Source organism: Scleropages formosus, chromosome 19 (genome assembly GCF_900964775.1).
Source record: "Scleropages formosus chromosome 19, fSclFor1.1, whole genome shotgun sequence".
In the NCBI taxonomy this organism is placed as follows: Eukaryota; Metazoa; Chordata; class Actinopteri; order Osteoglossiformes; family Osteoglossidae; genus Scleropages; species Scleropages formosus.
The window spans coordinates 22,527,461-22,547,362 of NC_041824.1; the positions used below are offsets into that span (position 1 = coordinate 22,527,461).

Genomic DNA, 19,902 nt, shown 5'->3' on the forward strand with positions numbered 1-19,902 from the left:
TAATTGTAAGTAACTTAACACTGTATGCCGCTTTGAAGAAAAGTCTCAGCTAGCTAAATAAAAGTATATTGTCTTATTTTTTCAGCCCAATGTTGATGAATATCTTGAAAATCAAAATTCATCCCATAGCAGTGAAATATATGGTAAATATTGACAACAGCCCATTACCTATGATCTACACATCTTATAATTAATCTCCAAGAGAAGTATAGTGTAAACATCTTGAAATACATCAAGGCTGATTTACTGCACTAAGAAAGATGTTTAAGTTACCTTAGTCGTACTGATTGGAATGGTCTGAAAAGGCGGGTTTTACTAATTTTCACTAATTTTGTCCAGGTGATTAGGAGACAGAGCAGTTTTTACTGTGACAAGTCTTACACACCTGACAAATTTGCTCCCCAGAACTTGGCTTCTTAGAACTTACAAAAAAGGAAAAACAGATTTTCTGAGATGAATGGTCTGTAATTTGTGGAATAATTTCCCTTCCTGTTTGGGGGATCAGAAATGGTCTTTATTTATGAGCTCACCACCTCTGGTGTTGGACTGAAATGCAATATACTGTACGGCTATAGAATGTTGCTGTTGCCTTTTTGTCAACTTGTCGATGCCTTCTTGAGAAGTCCTAGTTTGCTGTGTGGTGGGACAGTCCTTCTTGTCCTCCTTACCATGTGAACCATCTGATTCTCACCTCCTGGATTTGCTGCTATAGATCCCACTCTGCACCTGAAACCTGCATGAGAACTGGAGCACCTTGTTTGCTCCATTTGCCCTCCAGGTTTATCCAATTTGGCACAGAGCTTTTGTCATTCCACTCTGTCAAATGTCCTACGTCTCCTATCGTTTATAATTAAATCTTTATATTAATTGTTCTTGGACTGTCTGCTTGCAGTTTTTTGATTTTCTTTGATGCCAGAGAATCATTTTCTCTATTTTAGGTTTTCATTTTTCCCTTCTGAAAAATCACATTCACAGACCTTCATGATGGTCTAGTTTGACTTAACTAATTCAAAGTTATCTTTGACATTTTTCCACTAATATTAGTTAAAAATATTCACTGCAGAATATTGCAGGCCTCCATTTAATTTAAATTATGCAGTTGTCTTCACATTTTTAAAAGGGATACATTATGCAGTGTATATGAGGTAGGTACGTATATTTATCCTTACAAATTATTTGCACAGATAATACCTTTACCTATAAGTGTGGACATCTGTTATTACAACATAGTGTTTCTTATGGGGTTTTCATCTTAAGGTTGTTTGGGAAAAACAGGTCACTGAAGAAAAATACCATATTTACTGTGCTTATACTGTAGTATTTTTGCAGTTTTGCAGTGCTTCCATCTTCTCTTTCACATATTCTTTGTGCACATTTTGTAGTCTATGTATAGTCACTGGGGGAAAATTAAGGACCATTTGAGGATACACACACACACACACATTTTCAGAACCGCTTGTCCCTTACGGGGTCACGGGGAACCGGAGCCTACCCGGTAACACAGGGCGTAAGGCCGGAGGGGGAAGGGGACACACCCAGGACGGGACGCCAGTCCGCCGCAAGGCACCCCAAGCGGGACTCGAACCCCAGACCCACCAGAGAGCAGGACTGCGGTCCAACCCACTGCGCCACCGCACCCCCTCCATTTGAGGATATTTGGGGTAAAAACTGGACAGCAAAATACCCTGGTAAAGAAATGCTCCCTTGGGACCCCCAGCAAAACGTATAAGTAATGAAGGACGAAATTGACAAGTGGCACATAATCGCAACTTTATATATTGTTTCTATGGAAGAAGATAAAGAACAGTATTTTACAGTATGTACAACAGGATATAATCAATCAGCAGTAATCAGACAACAAAGATTGTGTCCAACCAACTTAAAGTTGATTTGTTGTACCTTCATTTATACGGCAAACTTGAGGGTTGGAGTAAAGAGTGACTGTCATACTGGCCGTACTGCTTTCAGCGCAACTCACTAAGTTACACTAGTGGTGTTTCGTTCTCTTTACCATCCCTTTCCCTGCCCCACATTCCCCACACGCGTCACCTTCTCCGTGGACCTCCGGGTTCCAGCATGCCGAATCCAGGGCTGGTTGTCAACAAGCAGCACATTAACTGCCACAATATTTAGAACAACAAAATCAAACTACAAAACTGAACATGCATGAAATTCACAACCATTCGTGTCTCCCTGATTCCAGACGTAAGTTCATGTGGAGAAATTGTAACGAAACCCCACTCTAATGACAGATGTCATTGTTAAACAAAGAAATACACATGAATTAAACAATTTTAAAAACATGTGTAATATTGCACATTTACCAAAGCATCAATCCGTTGTCTTTCTAAGGGTTTACAAAAACATCAGTGGTTAACACAATGAATGTGAGTATTACTATAATAGTGCCCTACCATTCTACTTTTATTTATCTGATTTTGTTTTTTGTCTTTGAATCAAAATTGCCAGCATTAGATAACGGACTGTTGTTGTGCATGTCTTACCTGTATGTATTATGTACAGTGTGTTTATTCCCTTTCTCTTACATGCCCGCAGAGGAGAACACAGAAACGCACGTAAACACACACACACACTATTATTATTTGTGGTTCTTGGGTGATAAGTGCATGTTCTCCTGATAAACACACAGGCGAAGTCTGCTCAGCTGTCAGCTGGAGTGAATTGGAAGCCAGGGGAGAAAAGTAATAAGAGACAGGAAAGGTGGAAAAAATTGCTTCTGGATTTCCAGAAATTCACTTTTCCAGAGGAGTGAACAGTGGATCAGAGCTAAGAGCTGAGAGCTACGATATAACCAAGCCCTTCCCACCCCATCCTCCCTGAGGTCTGAGGTGGTCCCACTCTGAATGTGATGGAGTGAGTGAAGTCAATAAGTGGAACATACTCCATCTCTAAACATTTGATTGCAGGTGTAAGTTGGCTCCTGCCAGTCTGGTCAGGTTCAGTTGCGTTCCATTTGTTTTGGAACCTATTTTCTTCTCCACTTCAGTTTGGAAGTACCCAACCCCACTGTGGGGCGAGCGAGCTGCTCAGTCGTCAATGCGGAAGGCCAGCAACTTGTCTGAGTGCAGGTTGTTCAGGGTGCGCAGGTCTGGCAGGCGCAGCAGCAGTTTTGGAAACAGAGTGCTGTCCCCGGGATGTCGGCGGGTGACGAGCGACCGCAGGGCCCGGATCAGACCCTCCTGCAGCTGTTCCACTGCGTCCACGTTCTTGATGCCGGAGCGGTCTGGAGTGAAAGGCCAGAGGTGTGTCACCCTGGGACTGATTTAGCTAATTACAAACATCAAGATGACTTATTTCTCAGCCAATGGTACTGTGTGTGTAATGAGTTACAGTCATAAATGTTGGCTGGTTGGCATCCATTTACATTATCTGACACTTCAAAGTGGCTTACAATGTTAAAGTAATTATTCATCCATTTATATAGCTGGGTAATTTTACTAGAGCAATTTTTAGGGTAAGTACTTTGCTCAATGGTGCTGCAGCTGGAGGTGAGATTCAAATCTGCGGTCTTTGGGTGCAGAAGCAGCAGCTCTAGCTACTACATTACTCTGTTAAGTGAAGCTCTACTGTGGACAGGTGTGTGTGTGTGTTCTATAGAACCGTGACCATCAGTCCTTGCTCTGACAGTCATCACGGAGCGCAGGATTTTATTCCAGCCTTTGCCTTTTTACCATTTTTACTAAAGATGAGTTGACCATTTACTTTTAAAAGCTTAAAGCCACCGGTGTGGCTTTTACTTGGAATATGACACACCTCCGGTTTTTTACATTTCCATTTTGAGCAAAACAACAATCTGCTTAGTTAATTGCAGCTGATGAAGGCTGGAACAAAAGCCTACATCCCCTGTTGACTGACAGGCTCTAGACTGTGTCCTGCTGCTGTACGGGTATTCTTTTGACATAAGCGTGCAAAACTGGAAAAGAATGAATATGCTGCTTAAGGGGATTAGTTGTATTGTGCAGGGATACCATGGAGCTCTGTCCATTACCTGCTGAAACCAGCACCACGGCCATGAAGAGAGCCATCTCGTCTCCCTCCAGTCCCAAAGAGCCCAGCTTCTCAGTGAACTCAAACATGGCATCCAACAAAGAGCCCATGCCGAGCACTCTCAGAGCAGCCAGCGGGTACGTCTGTCCATTCAAGAAGGTTACTGTGCGCTCCTTGGCGTTGAACAGCGTGCAGAACCGTACCATCAGGACCTGATGAACATGGGGAGGAAAAACAGTGTTACATCACACACAAAATTGGTAAATGTTTAGAACAACACATAGGCAGGTTATGGACAGAGCCAGAGAATGAATAGTTGAAAATGCTTCGCATGCAAGTGGAAGATTGGATGGGTGATCCAACTCAATGGTTCCATCAAGTTTATTTGGGAAAACTGTCTTGTTCCAGAGAGGTTAAAAATCAGTCGACTGGTGTGATTTTAATTGCAAAAGTCTGCTTCACCTGGAAGGTCCCAGCCTTGAGCAGCATGACCTGGTCATGCTGGCTGAGGTTCTGGAAGCCCGGGATGCCCTTGGCAAACTCTACAACCTCACGCACTGCAGGCGTGAAGCACTGCGAGAAGGACTCCCACACTTGGTGACTGGTGCGCCCTGCCGGGGACACGGGGTACGCGTTGAGAGGACATGCCTGGGTGATAAAGACGAAGGGAAGAAGATGATCAAAATAAATGGCAGAAAGAAACTCAGAAGAACACAAGGGCACAGAAAGAAAGCAACTGATGCTGAACAGCGTTTACTCACCAGCACTTTGGTGCCTGGAGCCAGTCTCCAGGGACATGAAGACTGACTTTGAGTCTTGTTGGTTGGATAATTCATATAATTGGTTGAGCGGGCCTGAGGAGGTGCACCCACATTAGGTGGGCAGTTGCTTTGACTGGATGAACTCAGGTAGCCATAACGGTTGTTGTCACAAATAGCAACTGGAGAAGGGTCGTGAGGAATGGCTGGACAGCAAGTAGTAACTGGGTACCTGGTAGAGGGACATAAGTTGTATCCCTGGGTTGGAAGTGTGTGTGATGGGGGATGTGTGTAGCTGCTCTCTTGAGTAGGCTTGTTCTGGAAGGAAGTTGGATTCATGTTCATGTTGCTCCTCCTGCCCAGTCTATCTTGACTACGTACAAAGATGTCTTGGTAAGCACGGGAAATGGCTCCTATGGCTTCCTCTGTCTGGCCATCCCCTGGACTGGGTGGAGCCTCCTGGGGAGGGGTGGAGTCTATTTCCATAGATGCGGATTCATTAAGGCTGTTCATGTAGCTCTGCATTTCATCCAGTAGCCTCTGCTTCTCACGCTTTGGAATCCGACCAAAACGTACAGCTGAGAAGAAAACAACATCGTTAATATATGTCTAGTGAGGTATTATGTGGAGGGCAAGAGGATGGGTAGTAACAACTCACCCATTCATAGTACAAACATTAAAAATTATTTGTTTAGCGTGTACTCCGTGTAAATAACTCACTAAAGTAAAGTCTTACTTTAACAAGTGGTTAAAGACAATGAGTTATTTGATTGCTGAAAAAGACAGATTCATCCATTTATTACCAAAAACTGTGCCCAGGGCAGGGTTGCTGTGGTTCTGAGGCTAGCTCAGAAGTACAGGACAGCCTGGACAGAACACCAGCCTGTCACAGGGCAATCACTCTCATTCACACACAGACTACATGCAACCCGGAGGAAACATGCAAACTCCACAGAGACTGAGCTGAATTCAAATATACACCCGAAGCAACAGCCCCAGAGCTGTGGGGTACCAGTGCTACCCTTACACACTGCTGCCTTCAATAATGAACAAACTCTATATAATTCTAGACAATATTTTATACCACTATCCTTCATCGGACAAGAGGTTACTGATAAAAACAGATTGAATGAATGAATGAATGATGTTAATTTTTGCATGCTATTGTCTGTTAATTCGAGCCAGCTGATGAGTCAAAGAATAAAGGGGTTAAATTCCTGGATGGAGGACTAATGTTTGTAATTAACAAAATGGGTGTTAATAGCAACCATGTGGGTGCTGTGCATTGTTAATATCATGTAAACTCGAGCATTTACAGTGAATTTCAAAGTATGCATCATGTTACAATGGATAATGATAGTGAGTGAAAGTAGTGAGTGTATTCATATGGAATCCTGTCTTTATTTGATTCTACTTTAATTGTACATTATTTTGCGGCACGATATTTTGTGACAAGTGGCACATCTTAAGCAAAATATTTCAGGGAATCCCCAGACTGTTCAGATTTTGTTAATAGTGGAAACTATAAGAGGCATCATCATGCGAAATATATATATATATATATATATATATGTGTGGAAATAAGCAACAAAAAAATCTGTAACAATTCCTGCCGTTATTGTATATAAACTGTGCGATGAATTTGAACGCTGCAAATCAGAACTGTTAGCATAATACCGTGGAACTGGTGCCACTGTCTCTGACAGCTGCAAAATATAGATTTGGAGCAGGCTGTGATGGAGCCCCGGTGAGTCCGTGCCTTCGGATGCAGACCCTCGTTCAGAAGTGCCTCTCGCCTCCCCACCCCCTCTCCACGAGTGACTGTCAGCTGGCAATGCTATTAATAGTCCTGCGCTACCGTGTGCTGCATCCCCCAACTTTATTCCCCACAACTCCCTCCCACTGCTAGAAAGTGGGTCAGTGGGTCATGGTTTCACTAGTCCTGGAACTGGAAGAGCGCACAGTGGGGGGCTTTGGAGCCAAAGAGTGGGATTGCGGGGCATAAAGAGGGAAGGAGTGAGGGAGATGAGAGAGGAATGAAGAATAGGGCATTAAAAGGATACTGGTTAGATCAGGAGAGGAGAAGGTAGTGGAAATACTGACATGCGAGTGAATGCCTCCTTCTGTAGAAATAAACAGCTAAAAAAAGAAAAACGTCTTGAGTTCTGAACAGACTATGGATTATTGTATTGGTGGAACATGGTGGGGTTTTCTCAATTTTAAATAGCCATATGACCCTGGATTCCAATGTGTCATTTCCAGTTTAAAGGAAATAAAATCCTCTTTATGTACTCAAGTGTTCAAAACTAACACTCAACAGGTAAAAAAGGGAACAACATATGTTGTGTTATTCATTATTTTTGAATACAACATTAAACAAATTAAATGCTATTGCAGAAATATTGATATAAAAATGTGTGCATGTTTCTTAATATACTGTATTAATATAATACGTATTATACTGTATAGTAATATATTAAGCCTGAGTTCACAGTAGAAATTATCACAGAAATTACAAACACACACACACATTTTCAGAACCGCTTGTCCCATACGGGGTCACGGGGAACCGGAGCCTACCCGGTAACACAAGGCGTAAGGCCGGAGGGGGAGGGGACACACTCAGGACGGGACGCCAGTCTGTCGTAAGGCACCCCAAGCGGGACTTGAACCCCAGACCCACCGCAGAGCAGGACCCGGTCCAACCCACTGCGCCACCGCGCCCCCCCCTAAATTACAAACAAATTGTTAAAATTTTTTTTCCTGCTAAATTTCCATGAGACATACTCATTTCTTGACCACATTTTAAATGGCCACATTGCCAAGAAAAGCCCCTTTTAATATGAATACTCCTAATGTGGGCTTGCTTGCACGTTAATGCTTTCATTTCTGCCTCCTCTTTGGTAGCTTCTTCAGTTCAAGTTTAAAGTGGAGCTCTAGTATGTAGTACATACTGTATATCACAGGCTATACACACATACACACAACTGGATCCATTCCAGCTGTCAAACTTCCCTTCGTCATGGTTGGTGGCTCAGTGAGTAAAACAGCTTCTCCTGAATCCAGATTTTATCGTACAGCTACAAAGTCATCTCTGTCTTGAGGGCAATCAAGACACCCACACCATCAAAACATGGAAATAGGCGGCTAAAAAACAGGAATGATCTACATTGAGAAAAGATGGAAAAATAACAATCATAAAAACTATGTTTCCAAATAATGGGTTTATGATATGAGCTCAGTCTTCACTGGCTTGACTAATGGCGGTTTAATGGGCGGCTCATGTGATTAATGCAAGCCCCCCCCCAAGGCAATCACGTTATAATTGCATTACGTCGTAAAAACATTGGAATTTGGGTCTAGGATTACATATGAAAACATATCATGCAGCCAGTTTGTATCAGTATTTGTGTGTCTCTAACACACTAATACAACCGAGTGCTCAAAAAATCAGGGCGTTTTATTTAATGTGGGATGCTGGCAGTTACACGAGGTTTTCCTGTTTTTGCAACGGGTGCAACAAAAAAAGAGGTTTCTAGGTTGCGGTTGAAACACTTTCAAGAATTGCGATATAGATCGTTGTCCCCCTCAAGACTCCTGACACTCCCCTGTTTTCTACCTCCACACTCACAACCGCAGTAACCGTCAACTAATAGCAGTTATCCCCCCCACATGAAACGGTAACGCGAGGGTCGGTGATTTACAGTATCGAAAAAACATTAACTTTGCAAAAAGTGAAAAAGAAACTAAACTAAGTAGGTCAAGATGTACAGATATACTGTGGCACATCTGTTTCTTTCTTTTCCTTTGCTTTTTGAGGTCAGCCCAAATATTCATTTCCTGTATACTTGTCAATTACCTTCCAGCCTTCTGGTGTTGAGCTTAATGTAAAGACATTGAAATGATATCCCTGGAACACTGCGGATGTTTGATAAAGACTTTCGCACAGAAGGTCTTAGCTACTCTTCCATATTGCTTGTGTTATTGTTGCTCGAACCTACAGCAGGAATTAATGGTGAGAGATGGCATATACACAGTAATCATGAAGTCTGTGCTCTAGTTTCTTAAAATAGCTCCTGTGTTCACTGCAGTTTTCAAGATGACTGATAGCTTAAGGGATTTCACAGCTCCTATGCTCATAAATCACTGTCCGTGGGGGGTTAGAGAAGGAGACATAAGGGATTACGGAGTATGGAGGGAAAGAAGTAGGAAGGGGACAGGCACCAACGAGAAGAAGAGAAAGAGATCGTTTGTGGTGCTGGAGAACAGAGAGCAGAAGATAAGCAGAAACTAATGTTGCAGTGTTGGATTAATGACATCCCAAGAAAAAAAGACGTTACGCTAAGAACGAGAGGCGAAATTCATGCGCAGCGAAAATTAACTATTTACTGCGCTGCGCCAGAACAACTGGTGATTTGCTGCTTCTTCAGTGCAGCTTTAGAGGTCTGTAGGCCAGGGGAATGGTGTGTGGAGATGTGATGGGCTTCTCACCATCTCGTGACATGCCCACCGACAAGCACTTCTTGAAACGGCAGTGCTGACAGCGGTTGCGATTCATGCGCATTATCAGGCAGTTCTCGTTCTTCACGCACATCTTGTAGTGGATGTTCTGCTGGATGCTGCGCCGGAAAAAGCCCTGCAGAGGATGATGAGTGGGGGGGGGGCACTGTGAGCTGCTGGAGATATCTGCGTACATCCTGTCGTGGGATTTTACGAATCAGGACTGTTGGGTATAACCGGGATGATGCATACCTTGCAGCCCTCGCAGGCGTGCACGCCGTAATGGAAGCCGGAGGCGATGTCTCCACACACCTTGCACAGCAGCACCATCCCTCCAGTCTCTGTGAAATGGTGAAAAAGAGAGTGAGGCACAGACAGCATTAGCAGAGGACACGTGAACAAACAGCTGAGTGGACACACAAACCAACAAGCATTCCAGTCTGCATTTTAAGAGTTGGAGAAAGACAAGTGCACCGTCATATACATACAGTCTGTTAAACACCCACTTGTGAAAGTGCCTGAGAACCCGCAAGGTCTCTTCCCTATGATGGGGTGGGAGAGGCTGGGCTGGACCAGGCCAGGGCCAGGGGTGCTTGTGATCTCAGGGAACTGGAAGACCAGCTTGGGTGAAGGAGGGGTCCCCACAGACACTCTGTGCTTCAGAGCCCCAATCTCAGTGAAGGTGATCTCCTCCGGGGACGAGGGCTGAGAGGCTGAGGACGGTGATTGCGTCTGGTACCCGCTGGAGGGGCTGCCTGGACTGGGGCTGGCGCTGCCAGACGTGCCTGCGTAGAGGATCACACCTCCTGCAGAAATCATTGAAACGGGGAAACAGTCATTCATAAGCAAAGCCTTATCAAGGCATTGTGAACCCTGACATATCACCCAGTCAAGAATTCAGATGACTCATTCCACTCTTCTACATAGTAAAAAAAAGTGTGAAAATACACTGAATTGAAAAATAAATTCAAACAGCAGTGAATAAACTCATACATGTCATTAATGCTGCAAACCCATTTTTCCTGAAAATTGACACCTGTTTCATCTTCTCCATCATCTGTCATGGAGAAGAACCACATATACACATTGTCTGAACCACTTGTCCCATATAGGGCTGCGGGGAGCCAGAGCCCAACCTGGCAACACAGGGCGGAAGGCCGGAGGGGGAGGGGAGACACCCAGGATGGAACGTCAGTCCGCTGCAAGGCACCCCAAGCGGGACTCGAACCCCAGACCCACGGGAGAGTAGGACCTGGGTCAACCCACTGCTCCACCACACCCCCCATGGAGAAGAACCATCCAGCAGAAATCTCCCACCATTCATGTGCTTAGATGGCAAATGGTGGTTTAGTGTTTAGGGCCGTTACCTTATATGCTAAAGGTCACAGGTTCAACTCGCCCTCCACTTTTAATGTAGCAACAGTGGACAAGATAACTACCCTGAATTACTCCACAAAAAACCTCCATAACCTAACCTTTTAAGGTATCTTCTATATAAAAGTTAATAATGTCTCCAATGTATGCTAGTATTTTGGAGCAAAAACCACTGTCACATCTGACTTTGCAGGGTCGATATGAATGAGCTCTGGGCATTGAAAGATCCAGAAAACATGTTTCTAACACTACCCAGCAAGACAGCAACACATGCCCTTTGGAGAGGAACATGGCCACCTGGGAAGATAAACACCCAGTGGGTAGAAACTGCTACAAAATGGAATTCACATGGCTTGGTGTGAAGGTACTGCAACCTGCTACATGAACCTGTCTTTCTAAAGGAATGATTGGGACCCAAGGCACGGGTAAAAAACATACCTTTCTGGAAATTGACTTTTTTTTTTACTGTTGGAACCATCTGATCAGGGCTGTAAGGTTGCTGGGAACGTTCCCGTAAATACCGATGTCTCACAATCAAAAATACGATGACAGGTTACACTTTAGTATTAAATTTCTCTACTGCTTCGCTATTCACAACACTTGACCCACAAACAAGCTTTGCCAAGTAGTACAAACAATTTCAGCACAGCAACCCAGATATGACATCCTGCCCTGTGAAGTTATTTTCTGGTCATAAAGCTTCTAAAACCACATTGAACACCGCATGTTTTTTTGCATTCATTCTGCTCCAATTTTCCTCACTGCTATTATTATTTATTTAGCTGATACTACCGTATAAGTGGCATTTTTGTACACTCTACTTATAATTATATACCCCTTTATACAGCATAGTAATTCTTAGAAGGGTAATTCAGGGTAAGTACCGTATGTTGACCAAGGGTACTGCAGAGGGAGTGGGATTCAAACTCGGAAGCTTTAGATTGTAAAACAAACGTTATAAAGTCACTTCTTGCTGCTCATGAGCTTCTTTTGTCCACTATTGGTATTTGAGGACACATTGCCATATTGGGTCACAATTATGAAATTATAATTTCTTCCTGGTTATTACCAGAATTAATTATCTTAACATTCTAAGGTGCTATAAACCAATCTAAAACTGAAAGCTTGGTATTTCTCATCTATATACTAGTGCTCAAGGATAGGGACAGTCACCTTTTAAAACTTTCAACGCCGTGTGCCTCACTTTGAGAATATTACATGGCAATGGGAATAATTGTGCGTTCAGATGGAACGACGAAGAGAGCTAAAAATACTGGCAGGACACCGGGGTGCAGCGCAGCATTCGTGGTGTGCGATACCGCTGTGTGAACAAATGTGTGCAGTTCACTGCCAGCGGTGTGGCTGGAATCCTGCCATTGCGATAAGGGGGCTCATACACAGAATGTGCAGCATAAAGGGGGGGGCTTAAATCTTTTTATCCCCCTCCCACCCTCTCTCTCTCCCAAATGTACTTCTCGTTCTCCCCCATCCCTCTGCATCTCCAGTCAGGCGTTGTGGATGAGCCGAGACACGGTCTCACGTGTCCGTGAGGGCCGCCTGCCTCCGTGGTTCCAATAATAACGGCCTCTGCTGGCGGGCTGCCCGCAACCGGCTGCACGGCGACACCTGACCGCCAGCGCACATGGACTGCTGACACAGTTAGCGGAGGGCCAGTTGCGCAGTCCCGTGTGGAGAACGGACAAGCGCAGTCACGATTTTTAACCATCTTAGAAGGGGGAAAACGGCAAAGTTGACCTTTTTTCCACTCCATATTAAGAGGTTTTGGACTGCTTCAGTTTTCCCCCTAATAAAAGTTGACCAGTTCAAGCTTTACGATGAGACAGTTTCAAGTTGAACTGCTAACGTGATAATATAGCTGAGGTTGAATATTAATTAAATATCATCCCTTCACTTGTGTCTTAGATGACGTTCACTGTTATTCGTAACAAGGCATCCTTGAACACCCAACCTAGGCTCATAGTGATGTTCAAGTCAGTGTCACTGAAAACACACATTCCATGGCAGATGGATGGGTCTGAGAAGGAACAAACATCACCGCATGCTTTACAAAAACCACTACAAATGACACTGCAGAGGTACAGAGGAAAAGATACCACCAGCATGTTTTCAATGATTACTTTTACTGAAAAGGAGTTGCAGCGGAGCAATTTATTATGGACGCTTTTTCTGCTGACTCTTGTTCAAGGCAACATAAATTGCTAGATAATCAACTTTACAGTGATTTAGCCTTTTATAGTGCAGGCTATACTTACTCAACAAAGGTATGACAGGAGGAAGGAGATCCGAACCAAGCACCATCTCTATAAAGGGTGACAGCCCCAAACACTACATGTTGTCCCATCCCTGGAATGGGTGAAGCTTTTTGCCCTTGTCACACAACCCTGAAAAGTCAGGAAAAGCCATACTGGTACATTTTCTTCTTCCCTCCCTCTCTTTTTTTTATTGTTTTCTGCCTTATACATGACCACTTACCAGATTTTTTTTTTTATTTCTCAGCCTGCACGTGTAGCTGACACATTGTTATGGGGCAGTGTCAATGTGAGCCGGGGTAAATCTGCCGAGTCTGGGTCTTCGCCAAGCCCTGCCCATGCCTATCGTAAGCCCACCCCCAGTCGCACACATCGCCCTTCTCCGTGAGTTGCTGAGGCGAGAGGCGCACACTTTGAGGCTGTTTTCCACATCATCTCTCACTGAGAGCACAGAACCTGCAGCTTTGTTACACGACAGAGCCTTGACGTTCACATTGAATACCGAGATAGCTGCAATTTGCACAGCTGCGGCAATGTCACGGGACAAGATCGGCAATGGCGGCAATGTCACAAAAGCATACATTTCAGCGAACTTGTTCTGCAGCATTGTATTCTTATTGAAAGCTCAATATTTGCAGTCGGGAGGGGGAACGTTGGTACGAGGCAGCTCTGACGCCTGAAAAGCCTGCTCATCCAGGCTGAAGGCAGCTGCCCCAAAACACAGCCATCCCGTGTGGGGCGTGGGCCCGTGCAGCTCGGCGTGCCCGGGGAGGGGGTTGCGCACGCCACACCCGCTGGGAGCTCCTACGAGGCTGGTGGCACAAGGCTGCGAGACCGAGGTCAAACCAAACGTTGGTATTAACGCAAGAATCAGCGGGTTGCCGGCAGCTCACCGTGAGCTTAGTGTACTCGTGCGGGCGCTAATCTGGCAGCGAGTACCGGGGGCAGGCAGGGAAACGTGAGCATGTTGCCGGCACAACAAGGCTCCTTCCCTTTCCACCTTCCTCTCCCTGTCCTGCTCGCTCTGCTCTGTGCCAGGCCACCAGAAAGTCGGCTTGGCTTGGCAGTAACCGCTAATCCCAGCCTGCGCGCTTCTGCCCTCGAAGCGTGCGGCCGCAATGTGCGTTTGCAGCCAGCTTTTGCCCCGTTTCACATGGATTCATTCAAAACTGACTGGAAAGGGGAGCAACATGTAGGTGTGAACTCAATTCATACCATTAAAGTGATTTAACATAAAAGATTTGAGTCAGCATGCGAAACTTTTTTTTTTTTTTTTTAAAAAAACATGCTGTGGTTAAGGAACTGGGACAGAATCATGTATTGTTTTGCAAAGTTTTCTGAAAACCAGTGACCCTCTTTATCACACATACGAGTTCTGTACTGTACACATGCCATGGTTAGTTGCAGATTCATTTTTGTGTCTAGAATGTGTTTTTGAAGGGACAAGGACGTCTATGAATGGACTGTTTAATTTCCATCGTTTTCGACTACATAGGAGAAGCTTCAGAAAACAAAAAAAGACAAGAATGAACCGATGTATCGTTGGACCGATGGTCGTTGCAGGGCTGTTGGGGGGACATGTCCCCTCAGTGTAAAAATAATATGTGGACCCCTGCGAATACGTTCACTGGCTTTCTGGATGAATTGCTGGAAACTTCGACCTCCTTCGAGCCTTGTGACGGTTCGCTAAGTAAGGGGCAGTAATTGTGCTTACTGCTCGACTTCAGCAAAAATCCCCCCCACACACACAGGTAGCAAAGTAGGTGGAAACACGTTTTATTACGTTTATATCTCACAGCATTAGTTCCATATACATCGCAGTGTGCTCTTACACGCTGGGTCACGCTATTTCGCTACGTGCTTTTTATCTTTAGCCGATATTAAGCTAATGAGCGTCCGCCCGCGCGCCGCCACACTCGCTCGTGCCTCTGTACGTTAGCCTGGAGGGTTCAGCACTAATCGTCCACGAGCGGCGCCAGTCACGTTCCACTCAGCTAAGAAAAAGCAAGGCGGGTCTGGTCTTGCAGCTCACGATAAAGGCAGATGTTACAAAAAGAGCGGGCAGCACTCGACCGCTCACTAAAATATTCACCACGTCTCCTTTAAAGTAAAAGCTCAGGGAGTGACGAAGCGCGACAGGAAGGATATAAACTCAGCGCACGAAGCCGCTGACCCACTGACCAGCCTCGCCCTTCCCCATCGCAGCCAGGCAGCGTGAAAAAGGGAGACTCCTTCGTTCGCGGGGCGGGGGGGTTGGTTCGCGATCACGCGCGGCACGCGGCTGTAGGAGTGCGTCCACGTGACGCTGATGAGCGAAGCGAGTCGAGCGAGCGCTCGCCTCGCGGAGGAAGGCGGCGCGCGACCACCGGCAGGCACATCTTGCAGGAATTACCGGCTTCGCTGCATAATTAAACCGGCAGATGAAACAGATCAATGTGGTGGCAGTTGGGAAGACAGAGTCATCTGTGCACGCAGTGGCGTGCTGTAAGTGACTCACAGAATGCATTAGATTAACCATTTCCTCATTATAAAATATCTATTTTGTTCACAATACATTTATTCCCAGTTACCGTGAATAATTATAAAAAATTATATATATCATTTCTCAAGGAAAGACATAACCCTTTGCCAAGCTATTACCCGCAATGGTAGTATACACTAGCTTTCTCTAGTAAATCTACTAGGTTCAGCAGACCCAAAATCAAGTGCCATATGAAACCCCCTAAAACACTCCTGGTCACCAAGAAGCATCAAGAAAATATCTGTTCATCAGATGCAATGATCTAGCGCAAGTCACACTTAAACCAAATATCTACAAAAATGAACATTAACATTCAGACAAAACTGAAACCACGGCTGAAAAACTGATAACTCCACTGATGGTATCTCTGTCGATTTGTAGGCGTTCAACTTTTGGACTTCTGAGTCACTTCAGCTCATGGACTCTGACTTTCAGGCCTTCCATAACCTACTATATCTTTTTAACTTCCATTTGGTTGCCCCATAAACTCATAACCCATTACACAGAAATACTCCAGTCTTTGAGATTCCCTTGATCTGAAAGATTCTTTGATCTCTAAGCTCCTTCAAGTGGAAAAGTAGGCTTGCATCCACCATGTACATGGAGCGTGCTCTGTCATTGCATATATTTCACACATGTTTAGGTGCAAAATTGAAAAGCACTGACATTTCCCTGCTTGTTTATGTGTGAGTCACTGTGGTTCAAATTCGATTGGTTATGCATATAAATTATGTTTCCAGCATTAGATATCTGACTAAAACAAAAAGACTTCACTGCTCTTCAGCCAGTTGAGATAACTGGGAATTAGTTAAATCTGTCAGATTGTATTGCTATGATGTTTATTTGGTTAACCAAATGAAAAATACATGCAAATCAAAATGCAAAATAACCCCAGAAGGTGTGACTCATTTTATACCCATGGCTGCAGTCACTGAAATAAGTACTCTTAGGTTTACAGGGTTAATTCTGATCTTTACTTCACATGCTGGAGGCTGGTGTGTTCAAACGTCTCAGCACGACATCGAGGTTTGGTCACCAGCATTTGAACATGACTACAGCTTTGTAAATAAATCACTAGCCACTTGACTAGCCACTTTTCTCCAAAGTGACCTACAATTATTTGGCCGTTTATACACCTGGGTCATTTTTACTGGAGCACTAGGGTAAGTACCTTGCTCGAGGGTATTGCAGCTGGAGGTTGATTTGAACCTGTGACCTTTGGGTCCAAAAGCAGTAACTGTACCCACTGCACTACCAGCTGGTCTGTAACAGGAGAGGAAAGTTTCTGACCTTGTGTTGTTAACGAAGATTAAAAACTCTACTGCTTGACTGGGTTTACTCTGCTTAGACACCAGTGTAATTCCTGGAAGCGCATACAGATATAACAGTACATCACTGGGGGGTTAGATAATGGGGGGGGGGGGGTGGAATGAAAAACAGCAAGAGTACCCAACTGAGTTATTATATATAACTAGGCTTGATCGAACACTGGTTGGGCACATCGTTACACCTATAATAGAACAATCAATAAATGATACAACTCAAGTGGCAGCGATGCAGAAAGTTCGACCGCGAGTCGATCAGGCCGTAGCTGCATGTGAGTTTGTTTACAGAGGTAGGGAGTGTGGGGAGAGCGCAAGGGGTACCTTATGCCACCGCACCTGCAATACTATGCTGAGCTTAAAAACAGGAAAATGCATTCCGTAGAGAATCGTGAGCTGTACATCACCGGGAAAATTAACAAACTGCACACTTACCAAGTACCCTGTTTGGAAACAGTGCCCAGTGATATTTGATATAACTTATCCACCATTACTGTACTTCTCTATTCATCTGGTGTGGTGTAACGGGCTCATGACAGTCGGCACACGTGAACAGTGTTCGGTGGTTTTACAGGGTACACATCGATCCAGGCATGTGTACAGGGTTCTCCCTCCAGCTCTCCGATAACACCTCTCTGTAGGATTCCTGCGTTCAGTATCTCGTTCAGTATCGCACTCATCCCTGCCTTCATCACAGCTTTATGAACAGCAAGAGCACTTTCCAGGTTTTCTTTCCAAATTACTGACGAGTTCACTATCCACTGGGTACAGTATATCCATTGCCTCTGCACTGGTCAGGACCCTCATCACCAAAATGAATCATATTGTACTCATACTGTATTTTAATCAACACAAAGCACACTAGCAAGTTACAATTTTACTGCAAAATGCTACAACCACACTGGACTTTTCAAGCAAGTCATAACAACTGCGTTAAAACTGTAACTTGAAAAAAATATCCGAAGCTCTGTTAATCATTAATGTATTTCTTGTTTATTGTTACATTTATTGCAGAAACCTTCTGCTGTTTTAAAAGAAGAAAGCTTGGCATAACTTACCTGGGCTGTTGTCCATCCTCGTGTAAAAATGCAGCTGATTTAATGCGGGGTTATTTATTGTCTCTGTCTCTGTATGTCAGTAAGCGAGACGCGAAGCGCGAGTAGTGATGGAAAAGTGGAACAATGCATGAGAATAACGGCTTCTTTCCCGGGACTCCAGGTGGGAATGCACTTCTGGAGCAGTACGAGCGTGTGCGCTGTTGCCCTGAACTCTTGAGATGCGATGGCAGAGTGAGTGTGTGAGCAGCTCGGCCGCAAGTCGACAACAAGCGGTGTTTGGAAATCCGAAGTAATCACAGCCATTGGAGTGACGGCGGAGCTGTCAACACGCGCAAACACTCCCACTCGTGAACACACCCACCGCACACATCAATCACGTTTTCGGTCGACCGCTAAATGTGACGCGCTTTTGTTTCTCCTCTTTTTTTTTTTTTTTCTTTTTTCTTCAAGCCCTGTCGTCTCGGTAACCCTGGGGATTTCTCGCGCCGACCCGCTCGCCCTCCGCAACCCTCATCGCCTCGTGCGCTCGCACTGGCGCGCGACGCCCGTGCGCACGCGAGCCGGTGGCGCTAATTCCGCCGCGGCGTGAGCTGAAGCCGCGCGTGCATGTGCGCGCTGCATGTGCCGGAGAACAGCGCTGCCCTACTGACACACATTTTATGCAAAATAGCGAGCGGATGAGCGAGTGGCGCACATGCCATGGGTAATAGCAGGAGCTCATCGTCACCATCATGTGGAGGAGTCTCCCGCGGGATGACCATAGTCCATGATGATGATGATGATGATGATGGTCGAGTGCCTCTCACCTGTGCAGTTTATGAGAGCGGAGAGCGTGTCAACGGCACTGTGCTCTGGCTGGGTGCGAGACCTGCCTGGGTCATGTTTTTGGCCGGAAAACCATCTGAGAAGAAAGCAGCGTGATGTAGGTCGCCGCATTTGTGGCTTCTTAGGCGACCCTGTGCAGAAGGCGCGTGTTGTTTTGTGTCACAGATGTTTACGACTTGGATTGGTAGTGGAATCGAACCACTTGTCTGACGAAGGATAATTGTTTGTTATTGGGCGGAACGTGTGAGTCGACGGGAAGAATACACTGACTACAGCCATACATAAGCGGCCCACTACACTTTACCAGCTCAGTGATCGGAGCAAGGAAAGATTCTCACAACAGAACAGGTAGTGCCGCGTTTAGGGTTGTTCTGCTGCCAGCTGAAGGTTCTGGGTTCGAATCCCGCTCCATTTGTACCCTTGATAAAGACCCGTGCCTCCCTCATTTGATACATTGAGTGCTTTGCCGGATGAAGGAGTAAATTAATTAAGTGCAAGGTGCCTCGGAGAAATAAACGTAAAAAAAGACGTTAATAATAAGCACCGCTAGTTGGTACGAGCGAAGGAAACGCAACGAAACGCATTACTGGCGGCAATAAAGCGCCACGCTGCGGCAGAATAAATACTGTAGTCATGTTTGCGAGGAAGTGTCGTCGTGATTTTGCTGCAATTCAGGGGCTATTTCAGATGAACTGTTCGGATTTTCGTGGGCGAAATAAATTCTGCTAATGTTCATAGCAGGAGACTTACAAGACCCAGAACTGGACTGTGAAGCAATAAATACTTCTTTGCTCGTTTCGCGGAATATGCATGATATGTGTTGAAGGTGATCAGAAGTGTGTAACATATGTTTGGTCCTCATTATCAGGAGGGAAGTCATGACTTCTGAGGGCCCAGCAGGGTCCCAACACATTCTAAAATTACCATCTGGCTTTTCCTCATGTGAATAATTATGAAAAGCGGACAATTTTCAATCAGTGCCTGTTTCTCTCGTGAGAGAAGCCATGTAATGTTATATTCTATTTAGGTATTGACTTCTAGATTTTGATTTGAATGGGATTTTCTCTGGTTTGAAAAGATAAAGCAAGAATTCTGCATGTTTGGTTTAATAAATGAATGAAGCTTCTATGGCTCTGGATTGTGTTTTTCTTCTCCAGATTTCTATTAATGGTAGTGAACAGTTTTTTTACTAGAATTCTCTCTGCAATTAGATCTTTGCGAACAAATTATGGTTACCATGTAAGGGAAGCCTGTGTTCCCTGGGTA

General features: G+C 44.9%; 1 protein-coding gene across 2 annotated transcripts; it reads right to left on the reverse strand.

Moving 5' to 3' along the window:
* Positions 1-1,763: 1,763 nt before the first annotated feature.
* Positions 1,764-18,906, reverse strand: nr1d4a (nuclear receptor subfamily 1, group D, member 4a). 2 transcript variants are annotated; one of them, XM_029246443.1, is made up of 8 exons: positions 18,618-18,906; positions 9,773-10,072; positions 9,519-9,607; positions 9,258-9,402; positions 4,770-5,344; positions 4,471-4,656; positions 4,010-4,220; positions 1,764-3,244 (listed from the first exon to the last, which is right to left on the reverse strand). In XM_029246443.1, the coding sequence occupies exons 1-8, from the start codon at positions 18,745-18,747 to the stop codon at positions 3,048-3,050; spliced, it is 1,833 nt and encodes a 610-aa protein (XP_029102276.1). In that variant the 5' UTR covers positions 18,748-18,906; the 3' UTR covers positions 1,764-3,047. The 2 variants fall into 2 exon arrangements, with proteins under 2 accessions (XP_029102276.1, XP_018615652.1); XM_018760136.2 differs by lacking the exon at positions 18,618-18,906 and adding an exon at positions 17,812-18,520.
* Positions 18,907-19,902: the final 996 nt, after the last annotated feature.